Genomic DNA, 12,442 nt, shown 5'->3' with positions numbered 1-12,442 from the left:
CGAGGCCATGGTCATACCGCGGAACCTCGTCCGTCTGGTGAATCTTCATATTGACCCAGGGTGACATGAACGTAGAACCGATCAGTCCGTACAGGTATCGTAGGCTGCCCCCTTCCTGCTTTTTCCTCTCATATTTTATGGCGCTGGCGACGAGAGAACCGGACTTCTCGAGCAGCCTCTCGTGAATCAAAACGCAAAAGGGACAACCCTCTTTGGTCCCCTTGACCACGACACTCAGGGGGTAGCCCCTCCAGATGCCTGGGTCTCTCGCCCACTCATGGATGTCGAATCGTTGACAGGTAGAACAGAGGGGCATTTCGACCAAAAGAACGGCGTGCGATCCCGAAGCTTGCAAGTCGGCTGGTATCACTCTTTTGTGCTTGTGAGGATCAGGCTGTGGCAATCCGAGTCGCTGCCAAGATCCGCGTCTGTGTTTGCGTCACCGGGGCGGTTATACGAGCTCGGCGCGAAACCGCCGATTGGCCAACTTCAACATGCATGAGTGACAGAAGTGCTTCCTCCATCGGTTACATATAGCTTCGGTGCTCGCAGCCTCGTCCTCGACCGGCAGGCCTATTCTACTCGCCGTGCTACAAGAGGCGGCAGATACACATCCCCGATCAAATCAATACATTCGGCTATCCTGTGAACAGCTATACTGCTGAATTTGAATTTCCGTCGTAGACTCACGTGCAAGACTCGCCAACTCGGCGATGGCAGCAAACCGTGCGGAGCAGAACGGGACACCGCGGTCTGCAGCACTGTCAGTCTGCGTATTTCTCGGCATCGCCCTCTTCAGCGGCCGCCTGACCAACCTGGCCGTCTTCACGAGCAGGGCCAGGAAGAACGAGCAGTCCATCGAACCAGAAGACTGGGTCCCCGTGACGGGCACCAGCCTCGTCCGCTGGAACGAGGACTCCCGCGCCGCGTCCGCGAGAGTCGTCGTTTCGTGGGTGTCCCTGTTCGTCACAGAGATCGGTTTCGTACCGCTCGTGGCCGGCCTCCGCAACGGCTCGCAGCGTCTCAAGGCGGCGGCCGCGGTGCTCGCCGTCGCCCTGGACGTCGCGTCGGACCTGGCCAGGTTTCCGGTGTGGGGGCAGAGGAGCGTGGTCAACGCCGGGGTCCTCGCGCGCAAGGACGAGAATTTCCTGGTCTCGGTTGTTCTTTCGGCCGCGGCCGGGCTGCTGAAAGTGTTCGTCGTCGCGGTCGTCCTGGTCCTGCCGACTTCCTGGAAAACCGCGAGGCATTATCAGCCCACGAACCGGTCCCCGGCGTTGCGGACAACGACCGACCTCTACGAGATGAGTCAGTCGGACTCGAACAGGAGATGGGAAGCGCTGCTGAACAAACAGCAGCGGCTTATGCGGGTGGTGGTGGTGAGCCAGAGACACTTTCTACATCGACTTCTCCCTCTTGTCTCAAGCCAACGGTTCTGATACCACAACAGCAGGAACCGGCGCCTCAACAAGAGCGCGAGCAGCCGGGAACCCGAGTTCTCAAGACTGTACCCGTGGTTGGGGTGAGTAGCTACAGCCGCTAAATTCAGGGGTGGGAAGTAAACTGATTCGGTTCCATCAGGCCTCCCAGGCCGGTCCGCAGCTTCGTCCAAATACCCGGTTTTGGGCGAGAGTCGACCAGTCCGGAGGGGACATGTTCCTCATCGCGCTCCTAGTCCCGGCCGTAGTCGCCGTGATATCCGGACTCGTAAGTCTGGGTTTCAACCTGAGCCACTGCGGATCCGAAAGGTCAGTCGTGCATAACTCTCCGTGTCGGCGGGAACTTGACCTCAGAAGTTGACGGTACGATAGGTCATCGATGGTGTGCGGCTTGAGCGTCACGGGTCTCATTTTCATCATACTGTGGACCGGGACGCTTATCATATCTGTCCGCCTCCAGATCGACGTGCAGCAGAAGTTATTTGGGCCGGTCGACGTTGTGCACATTGTGTTGCTCCTCTGGATCGCCGGTTACATACTTCTCATCAATGCGTGGGGCTTGCCGCAACCCAATCCCGAAGCGCCGAGGATGCCACTCCCGATCCAATTTATCCCGCTGTGCATTGGTTTCGTTGCTTGGTATCTCACCCTCATGAGTAGATATGTGTTGTCACGCAGGCGTTAGCATCGATTGATTAGGGAACGAGATCTTCGCAGAATCGATGGCACTATAATAAGATTATCACAGCACAGAATTCCGCGCGATGTCATCGACGGAGAAGGCCGAGAAGCTGGAGAGGCGCTCTAAGGCCTAAAGGAGGCACTCCATAGAGTATCATCCTCAAGCTCATCTCTGCCTCAAAACCCCGGAGTCGGCAACGGCATGAACGGACACGGCAAGACACCCGTCACATCTCGTAAGAAAGAGCACTGTTTACTCACCGCCAGACATAGCTTCTGATGGCCCGGCGCAAGTCCATTGGGTTTCAGGCCATTGCGATACTCTGGGGAACGAATTAGCTGCCTAGCTGGCAAAGACACACTAGTAGAGTATCATAACGGGAATTCTTGATGCGTCATTTTACCAATAGCTCCTAACAATGTCCATGAGTGGTCTCTCAAGGACAGCCTTCCAGGTTACGTTGAGAGTCCCCTAAATCTTCGGAGTATGTCGTTTCGAATATACACAACCCCATCAACTCGCCGACGCTGTGAAATCTCCCCTACTCGAACTCCGCCTCATCGACATTCCTCAAGAAGATGGTATACCACTTCACCAGGTTAATATGCCCCTTCACACTCGTCTTCTCATCCACGGTGTGAATCCCAGCCCACTCGTCGCTCTCGGGGTCATACCCGGGCAGGAACCGGAAAATATGCCGCGTCAGGTCCCAGTAATACCGCGTATCCGTGTTCCCCGTCATGATCCCCGGCGAGACGACAAGCTCCTCGCCGTACAGCGCCCGCGTCGTCCCCGAGAGGACCCCGTACGGCGTCGTGCCCTCCACGCCCGTCGGCGTCACCGGCGCCGGCTCGAGCTTCTTGTCGTTGCCCTTGAGCGTGATGCTCGACGGCGTCTCCTTCTCCTCGTCAGTGAAGGCGTGCAGCGTGAGGTTGTACTTCTCCGCGACGGGGCGGATCGCGTCCGCGATGTGCCGCTTCACGCTCTCCGTCGAGTCGCCCACGTTGACGCGGTGGTTCACCACGGCGCGCACGCGTTCCGGGAGCGCGTTGATCTTGACCCCGCCCTCGATGATGTCCGTCGCGACGGAGGTCGTGAAGAGGTACTTGACCTGCGGGCCGGCCTTGGCGGCCTCGCGCGCGAGCTTGTCCGTCCTGCGCTTGCACGTCCGCGTCTCGTCTTGCTGGGGCAGCAGCTTGCGGAGGTTGGGGGGGAAGTCGGGGGCGTAGGCGGCGCCGCACTGGAGCTTGCCGAGGTAGGGGTTGCCCGGGATGAGCTCTGGCTCGTAGGGGCTGGCCTCGACCCTGGTGACGATCTCTGAGAGGATGCCGATGCCGGTGTGGGGCGGGGGGATGGAGGAGTGGCCGCCGGGGGTGCGGACGACGATCTCGACGTCGATGTAGCCCTTCTCGGCGGTTCCCGGGAGGGCGAAGGTCTGGCCCCACTGGACGTCGAAGCCGGCGCCCTCGTCGATGATGACGGCGGCGCCGTCCCTGCCGTAGCGGTCGACCAGGACGGGGGCGAGGTGGCCGGCGCCGCGCTCGCCCGAGACCTCCTCGTCGAAGCCGAAGGAGAGGACGACGGTGCGCTTGGGGGCGAAGCCGGCCTCGAGGAGAAGCTCGACGGACTCGAGGATGCCGACGAGGGAGTTCTTGCAGTCCATGGCGCCGCGGCCCCAGACGAACTTGCCGTCGTAGGCGCCGCTGAAGGGCGGGTGGGTCCAGGAGTCGATGGTGGTGGGCGCGACGGGGACGGTGTCCTGGTGGGCCATGAGGACGGTCGGCTTGAGGGTGTCGTCGGAGCCCTGCCAGGTGTAGAGCAGGCCGTGGGTGTTGACGCGTTCGAGCTTGAGGTGCTGGTGGACCTTGGGGAAGGTCTTGGCGAGGTAGCCGGAGAAGGCGAAGAGCTTGTCCCAGCGGTCGTCGACGCCGACGGCGCCGTAGTTGTCGAAGGACTCGGTGGGGACCTGGACGGCGCCGGAGAGGCGGGCGATGGTCTCGTTGCGGAACTTGGGGGTGTCGAGGTACTTGTCGAGGTCGGCGAGCGAGGAGGTGGTGAGGGTTGGGAAGAGGGGGTCGACCTGGCGGCAGGAAGACGCCGCCGTTGCGGGCGCGGAGCCGTGGCCGTGGTGGGAGAACGACGGGATGACGGACGGGGAATGGAGGTAGGTGAGCATGAGGGCGGCGGGGATGAAAGCCCACCACGCCGTCGGCCGGCGGCGCGGGGCCGGAGGTGGCGTTGGGTTGGAGAGGGGGAGTTTCTCGGACATTCTGGCTTGGCCTTCAATTGTTTGACGCCAGTCTCAATTGAAGTGAATCAATTGTGAATGAAGGAGAAAAGAGGAAAAGAAGTAAGTGAAAATGAAGGACGTAATAGATAAGAGAACGGTAGGAATGATGTGCTCGCCTATGACAAATCGCCGCTATCGCACCAAAACCTCCGACGAGCACGAAAGCTTGTGCGGGGCCGTTTCGCAAAGCTTCAGCGAGCTTCCGTATCGGGAGGACCCCTCCCAGATGGCCGGGATCAACCCCCCTCGGCTATCGGGAGCTTTGCTCGGCTGTTCGTCTGATTTGGGATAGCTTCAAGTTTCGCGCACTGATAATGGGTTCACGTAAGAGCATAGGCGTTGGAATTAATAGTATATTTGTATGAAAACCGTGAAGTCATCGCTATGCAAACCCCATCTGATCTGAACATGACTACAACTAACTGTAAGTGAGGTTCAATTTCCCCTCAATTTATCAAACCGCGTCCTCGCTGCGCGGAGCAAAGCCCACGCGACAAGTCGATACACGATGACGCACCCCGCCAACGCCGCAATGTTGACCCGCGGATTCACGTTGAACTTGTACAGGTCCAACACGTCCTCGCCCGTCTCAATCGGACACCGACCGTTCGGCAACCGCTGCTCCGCGTTGCACGAAAACTCGATCCCCCGAAGACTGTACGGCGCGACCGCCCGCGTGGCGTACTTGATCGGCGAGAGGTAGTTGAAGATCTTGTACAGCTGCGGCATGTCGATGGACATGATGCCCGCCATGGTGTTGGCGACGGACATGAAGACCGAGATGATGTTCACCGCGAAGCCGGTGTGGTTGAAGAGCGTGTTGAACATGATGCCGACCGACTCGCCGCAGGAGACGATGCCGAAGCAGGCGAAGACGAGCGAGAAGTACATCTCCACGGTCCACGGGAGGCCGACGGCGAAGTCGGCGAGGACGCCGAAGATGAGGGAGCTGATGATCTCGAACGGGAACTCGAGGACGGAGTAGGCGGCCAAGAAGGCCTCGACGCTGTACACCCCGTCGTCGTCCTCTCGGTAAAAGACGTCGCGCTCGGCAGGGAAGACGGCGACGTTCTGAAGCATACCGACAAAGTAGAAGGCGGCGATTTCCTGGATGAAACCCATCCGGTTTTGGACAGAAAAGTAATCACTCTTCAGCGGGGAGAAGAAGAGCGCAAGAACGACGCCGAGACTCACGACTTGCATCACGCGGGCGACAAGTAGGGGTGGCTGGCGGCGGAAGTTGATGAGTCCGCGATGGAGTAGGATGGGGAAAGCCGTGAAGAACGATGCTCGTTTCCTGACCAGGGCGCCGAGTTCTGCCGGGGTTGCGAGAGAAGCTTTGTTGAATGATTTGCGGGCGGGCACGTCAGGGTGGGAGGAAGACTTGGTGATGCCCTCTTGCGGTTGACCTGCTTTGGCGTCGAGAGTATGGGTTTTGGTTGATTCCGACGAGTTACCCTCTTCTCCTTCGTCGATCCCCGGAAGCCGTTGCTCGTTTCTCTGCTGAAACCCTGACGCAGCTTGCGTTTGCCAGTTGTCGATGAGCCTCCTGACCTTTTCGCGGCTTTCTGCCTCTCTTTGTTCATGCTGCAAGTCAATCGTGATGAGGTCGAGAGCAAAGTCAGCGGGATTGGTGTGTGCAGGGCACTCGAACCCCTGGCGGGTGAAGTATCCCAGCATGTCCCTGGCTGATCCGGCATATACCGGAGAGCCTCCTCGGGCGAGCAGCAAGACGTTACCAAAGTGTTTGAACAGGTCAGATCGAGCCTGGTGGATCGTCAAGATGAGTGTTCGCCCCTCGTGGGCAAGACCCTGCAACACCTCCATGATGGAGTTGGCTGTGAAAGCGTCCAAGCCGCTCGTTGGCTCGTCAAGCAACAGGACTCGGGGATCGCTGAGTAGCTGTACAGCGATGGTGACTCGTCGCTTCTCACCCCCAGAAATACCCTTGACCAATTCGTTACCAACGAGGTTATCCGCACAATCTTTCAGACCCATCTTCAGCAGGACTTCCTCTGCCCGCCTGTTCTTTTCGTCTCTACTCATATGGGACGGCAGACGTAGACCGGCCGAGAACTTCAACGTCTCGCGAACCGTGAGAGACGGAAGGAGCGCATCGTCGTCTTGGCAGACATACGAGCACACCGAACGAATGACCGAGTTTGACGGCGAGGCACCGTTGAAGGTCAGCTTACCAGAAGGCAGATATTTGGTACTGACACTATTGTGCAGCCGAAGAGCCATCGCGTTGAGAAGTGAGGTCTTTCCACTTCCTGATGGCCCCATGATAATGTTCAACTTGCCTGCTTGGAACGTGGTGTTGACAGGATTCAAGATGGTCTTCCGAGGAAGCTTCTTGCCAGACGCTGCTCGCTTGTCGAGGTCCAGGGCAAAATCGTCTAGCCCAACGTCGATGGTCCGCACTTCAGATATAGACCGAGCCGTCATTTTCTCCTTGCCGGCCGACAGATCCGTGTCGGAAACTCTGGCTCGCGCAATCGTCATCTCCTGTTTGATGAACTGGAGACCGATTGCGGATAACAGACAGAAGAAAACGACGAAGGAGACCATGATGATGATGGGCCGCCAGGTCCAGTTCGGAGGAAAGCCAAGAGATCGCATGACAAAGTTGCCAGTGTACTGGTTGCACGCCGGGTTCGAGAAACCGCCGTCCAAAGGACAGTCGTACAGCGCGTTTGTGAATTCATTGCCGCAATAGGCGCCAAAGCCGTAAAACTACTCAAGTTAGCTTGCATTACCAAGAAATGCCGCAAGACTTACCTGGTACGTGATCCACTTGAGCCATCTCACGTAGACTGGGATGGTATTCGACTGAATGAAGTATCCGCAAGCCATGCTCTGCAGCGTGAATACCATGTTGGCTATGAGACTGGCGCCCGGGAAGTTACGAGACGCTGTCACACAGGTGATCGCGCATGTAACCGCAATGTAGTGATTAATAAGTGTGATGGCAAAGAAGATGAAGAACTGGCTTGCATCGCTGTTGAACCCGGCCATAAAGTAGAAGATGACGGAGAAGAGGAAGGGCACAGGGAGATCCTCGGTGAAAAGACGTGCGAGGCGACGTGAGACGAGAAACGGAATGGCATCCACGCAGAATTCGCTGTGCTCGCGGTCGTACGTAGGGATGTCTAGTGTCAGACGATAGACCTCGAACATGAGCACCAAGTACCCCTGCAATCCTGAGATGGTATACAAGGCGCCTTGCCGTGATCGAATACCAGACAGGTCTTTGGGCAATTGGAAGAAGATGTACCCTGTGATGATCGCCATCAGTATCGCCTCCATGATGGCGGCCGCCATGCCCATTGGGTCACGATAGGTGACCTTGAAGGTTCGATCGGTCAGGACGCGGACTTGTCGCCCGTATGTGGCGTGTTTTGTCGTTGCCGTTTTGCTGCCCCGTCGACGCCCCGACGTTTCCACTGTCTTCTCCGATGGCATATACCTCCTCTGGCTTTCGTGGTTCCAGGCCGTCTTGAGTCGGTCTACCCGTGCTGTTGTCTCTTCTTCCAGCTCTGGCGTGCGGTTGTCGATGGCTGCAACATCGATGACAAACTCGGCAGGGTTGACGAACGGTGGCAGCTTGAAGTTCATGCCCTCGAACCACGGCACGCAGTCCTTGGCCGGGCCTGAGTACACCGGGCTTCCCTTGGTCAGGATGACGAGATTGTCGAAAAGATCCCAGATCTCAGATCGCGGTTGGTGAATGGTAGTGATGACTGTCCTTCCCTTGGTCGCCAGCTTCTTGAGAGTGCGCACAAGCTGGAAAGCACTCGTCGCATCGAGACCAGTAGTCGGTTCGTCGAGGAAAACCACTGACGGATTTGCAAGCAGCTGCACGCCGATGCTGACCCTCCTCTTTTCGCCGCCAGAACATCCCCGGTGTTGGCTGTTCCCTATCCTCGTGTTGGCGCATTCCTTTAATCCCAATTCCAAAATGACCTCCTCCACGATGCGCCTTCGCTCCTCGGCCGTTGTCGGGGGTGGCAGCCGCAAGTCGGCAGAATACTGCAGTGTCTCTCGTACGGTCAAAGTTGGTAGAAGAATATCCTGCTGCATCACATACGCGTGCCGAGCGTTGTGCACCCCTTCGTTTCCGTTGAAAGTGATCGACCCTCCTTGCGACAGCCGAGCACTGATCATGCGTTCCGACAAGGTATTGAGCAGCGTGGTCTTTCCCGAACCACTGCCGCCGATGATGGCAGTCAAAGTCCCGGCCGGCAAGGAAGCGCTGACATGGTGTAATAGGGTTTTGGAGCTCTGTTGGGGATTAAACTTCGCCTTGGCCAGCTCAGGGTAGGTTGCAGGGTCGAACCATGAAGGCGATGTGTCGACACTGACTGCAAGGTCGCGAATTTGAACGTCGACGGCTTCGACATCATCAAGCGAAATGTGACCGGCCCCAGACAGCGAGAAGCGGTGCTCGAGGGCGGCCTGATCGGTGGGCGCGGTTGGTTCCATTGATGTGTCGACGGAGCTCGCACGATCAATCTTGTCAGTGTCAAGTACAGCAGGGTTGTCGTCGGCTGCTGGCGCGGCGGTATTATTCGATGGCTGATCGCCAGCGACAGTGTCGGGGTTTTGTTGCGACATGGCGGGCAACGGAGGAACTGCTCTATCTCACCTCACGACCGCCATTGGCCTGCTTCGATCTCTTCCAATCGCAATGGTTGGGCCCAGCAGGATATTAGGTGCGTGAGAGCAATATGTAGACCGATCCTTTGCTCCAAACGACAGCTGCTTGGCTGTAGGGCTGGCAGGGTAGATGTAACTGTGGCTTGGAGTTGCTGACGGCAGGCTGACCCTCGTGCGGGCTTTTGTGATGAGCTGACGGCGATAGATTGGAGGCAACGGCGATGATCGGGAGTGTCTCACGAAGAGCCGTTTCGAGTATGCGAATCAGCGCGAATCGCCGTTTGTGGAAGAATGGCGCTGGTCGTCAGCTATGTTTCAACGATCGGGCGTCGAGTCGGCGAATGAAGTAGATATCAGGGGGCGTAACGTCGCGAAAGTGATGCTCGAAAGCAACGGTGGACGTGGCAAGAGCTTCTGTTGGAAAGAAATCAAGTCCAAAAAAAGGAAGACAAAGATGACAGTCCTCAGCGGGAAAAGTCCTTCAGATGTTCATGTGAAAAGATCGTTGGCGGGATGCGAAGACGACGGAAAGTACGACGAGAATGAAAAGTGACATGCGTCCAGGCGTGGCAGGGTAGCTCTCGGCTGGATGCAACATCAAGGTCGCTCTCCCTTCTCCTCATCCACCAGCGCAAGCTCACCGACCAGGGCCCCCGATGCGTTGAGATTCGGTCAAGCGCCCATGCTCTACGGCTGTTGCTGCAATACCAATGCTTCGCTCCTCACGGCGAAGCGAGGCCAGGATCGGCTGCAGTGAGATGCAGCTGCAGCTTTTCCTCCGCACGACACGAGTCCACAGGCCCCCTCGTCCATAGTTCACGGCCCCGTTCCGCACGGCATGTCTTGGGGACGAGTTCGACTTTTGAATGATCTGTCTGTTGGTCGGGCGTCTTTTTAAACCTGGCCGAACTCCCGAGGCACCTCACGTTCGTCTGTTCTGTGTCTTCGTCGACCGTCTAACTAGAGCTTTGATTCAACTTCTGCAAGTGACAGCTCGGATGGCGTACGGGAGGCGTCCACGCCGGCACTGCGACCTCGCGAGACCAGGATGGACAGGTTGAGAGCGCCATGTGGGTGGAGGGGTTTAGCGGGTGCGCGAATGAGGGAAACGACATTGGCAACTGGACGACGGATGGGGTTAGGCCTGGTAGGATTTGCGGATTCCCAGGCCTCTGGTCAACCGTCAATGTCGCTGATACCGACACACGCTGGCGGCGATCCATTGATGCTACCACAGATGACTGCTAATTATTCGGTATCGATGTCGACATGTCGAGATAACGCTGCGGTAGCGCCTCGTCCGAGCCAGTCGGGGAAATTGAGACCCAGACCTCGCCTGCTGCTGCTGCTGCATCTTGCTGTCTGTCCGTGACATTGGCTTCGTTTGTGATGATTCGAATAGAGACGGAGTCAGTAAAAGGAACCATTGGTGAGATATTTGATAAGTTGCCCCTGCCTAGGGACTTGTGTATTCACATCGGAACTCGAAAGACATGACCGTTTTGAGAGAAAACTATTCAAACATGCCGGCCAAAGTTCCAAACCAATGGCAGTCCGGCGCCAACTGAGAGGCATCCCGTCGGCAGCGTTTGTTTCCGGCAGCTCGCTTAGCACCTCCAGGTCATCACGGTACGTGCTCTTGCCAGAATCGGTTCGTCGTGTGGCCCAAGCTCCAGCTCGCTTAACTCGTATCCTTCGCTTACGTTACCGCCGCATCGCTTGGAAAATATTCTGCTCGCTTGGAGGGTCTTCAGTGGATTCAGTGGATGGAGTCCACTAAAGTGTGGTGATCACGGGTCTCCACTGGCACCTCCATGCCACCAAATAACGGGGGCCACGACATCGTGAACTTGGCATCGTCAACATGAGGAATTAAATCAGTCAGCACGTGTGCGACCTGGACTCACCTCAAGCGCTTTGCTTCACAAGTCTCCGGTCGCCACAATTCCACGTGAGATGGCGACTTCAGGTAGACTTTGGGGTATCGGGGTAAGCAGACGCGTTCTTGACATCATTTGCACCTCATCGGCCTTCTGCTCCCTTTCTACAGAACCAAGACTTCCAACTCCAAAAGGGGTAGGATATTTATCACCCCCCTCTAGCTATTTATCACCCCTCTAGCCACACCTACTATATATATATCTCTAAATACTAATAAAGAAGACTAGTAGGCCTTATAGGCTAATTAGAGGTTAATATTTAAGTTATTTAATTATTTAAAAACTTATTAGATTTAAGTAATTTAGCTTAAATTAGTATAACTAATATAACTAATATAAATAGGTAAACTAGGCGTATATAACTAGCTATATTTAGAGTAATATTTAGAGTAAAAAAAGATATATATTAAAGTTATTTAAAGCTATAAAGTTACTTAATTTAATATAACTTAGCCTCTTTTATTATTATTATTACCTCTTCTACTTTATACTCTTATAACTTCTTATCTATTAAGCCTTTAACTTTAGTACTTATTTTAAAGTTATATTTATTATTAACTAAATCCTATAGGGTATTAAACTATATCTATATACTTATTAACTATAAAAGAGCCTTTATAAGTATTAATAAGCTCTTAGTATTAATAGAAGCTATATTATAATTATTATTATTATTAAGAATAAAGATAGAATTAATAACTTTATAGGGAGCCTAAATAAGGTTAATTATATTAAACTCTTTATTAATAGTAGCTTAAATATATTATTATTAATACTTTATATCTATATTATATATATTATAATAGGCTACTATTTTTAGCCTTTATTAAGTTATAGTTATATTACTTAGTACTAATAGTATAGTTAATAGTAGAGGAATAAATATAGAGCTTAGAGCCTTTAGGTAATTAAATAAGAGTAATTAGAGGGCTTTAGTCTATTTAGTAGCCTCTTTATACTTAAATAATAAGGGCTTTTAGTATAATAATATATTAAGTACTTACTTTTATTTCTTTAGATAGCTTTTACCTTATAATACCTCTTTTAAGTTAAATAGAGGTAACTTAATATTATTATAGGGTAATAAGTAGTATTAAAACTAATAGGGATAAATCTTTTTAGTTAATAGTAACTTATATTAATTGAAATAGTTAAATAGTACATAATAATATAGTAGCCTATAGGCTTTGTTAAACCTATATAGCCTATAGGTGTTACGACCCGTTGGGCTTAGCTACCAACACAACCCCGCCAGGCTCTCAGCGGCTAACGTGGACATATATAACCCAGTAACACAAGGACGGTCAGGGATCCTCAGAAGGGAAGAACTATAGTATAAGTCACGTGACGATAAGATAAGGATCATTTAGGATCAAAATGATCTAGATAGACTTAGGGGCTAAACGATCATTCTCAATCAGAATAATCCAGCTCA

General features: G+C 54.1%; 3 protein-coding genes across 3 annotated transcripts; 1 reads left to right on the top strand and 2 right to left on the bottom strand.

Annotated features, from left to right (window-relative positions):
• Window positions 1-713: 713 nt before the first annotated feature.
• Window positions 714-2,121, top strand: CkaCkLH20_11796 (uncharacterized protein; the record flags this gene model as incomplete). The annotated part of the gene is made up of 4 exons (XM_038894510.1): window positions 714-1,376; window positions 1,448-1,519; window positions 1,579-1,745; window positions 1,809-2,121. The coding sequence occupies 4 exons, from the start codon at window positions 714-716 to the stop codon at window positions 2,119-2,121; spliced, it is 1,215 nt and encodes a 404-aa protein (XP_038740155.1).
• A 538-nt stretch (window positions 2,122-2,659) lies between these two features.
• On the bottom strand, window positions 2,660-4,387 carry CkaCkLH20_11795 (peptidase family M20/M25/M40; the record flags this gene model as incomplete). Its single annotated transcript, XM_038894509.1, has 1 exon — window positions 2,660-4,387. One exon carries the CDS (start codon window positions 4,385-4,387, stop codon window positions 2,660-2,662), a length of 1,728 nt encoding a protein of 575 aa, XP_038740154.1.
• A 456-nt stretch (window positions 4,388-4,843) lies between these two features.
• CkaCkLH20_11794 (ABC efflux transporter) lies at window positions 4,844-9,025 on the bottom strand (the record flags this gene model as incomplete). Its single annotated transcript, XM_038894508.1, has 2 exons — window positions 4,844-7,144; window positions 7,190-9,025. The coding sequence occupies 2 exons, from the start codon at window positions 9,023-9,025 to the stop codon at window positions 4,844-4,846; spliced, it is 4,137 nt and encodes a 1,378-aa protein (XP_038740153.1).
• Between the last annotated feature and the right edge of the window lie 3,417 nt (window positions 9,026-12,442).

Source organism: Colletotrichum karsti (genome assembly GCF_011947395.1).
Source record: "Colletotrichum karsti strain CkLH20 chromosome Unknown Scaffold51, whole genome shotgun sequence".
NCBI classification, from domain to species: Eukaryota; Fungi; Ascomycota; class Sordariomycetes; order Glomerellales; family Glomerellaceae; genus Colletotrichum; species Colletotrichum karsti.
Note: the sequence above shows the minus strand (reverse complement) of the source record. Positions and strands in the feature narration are given on the sequence as shown.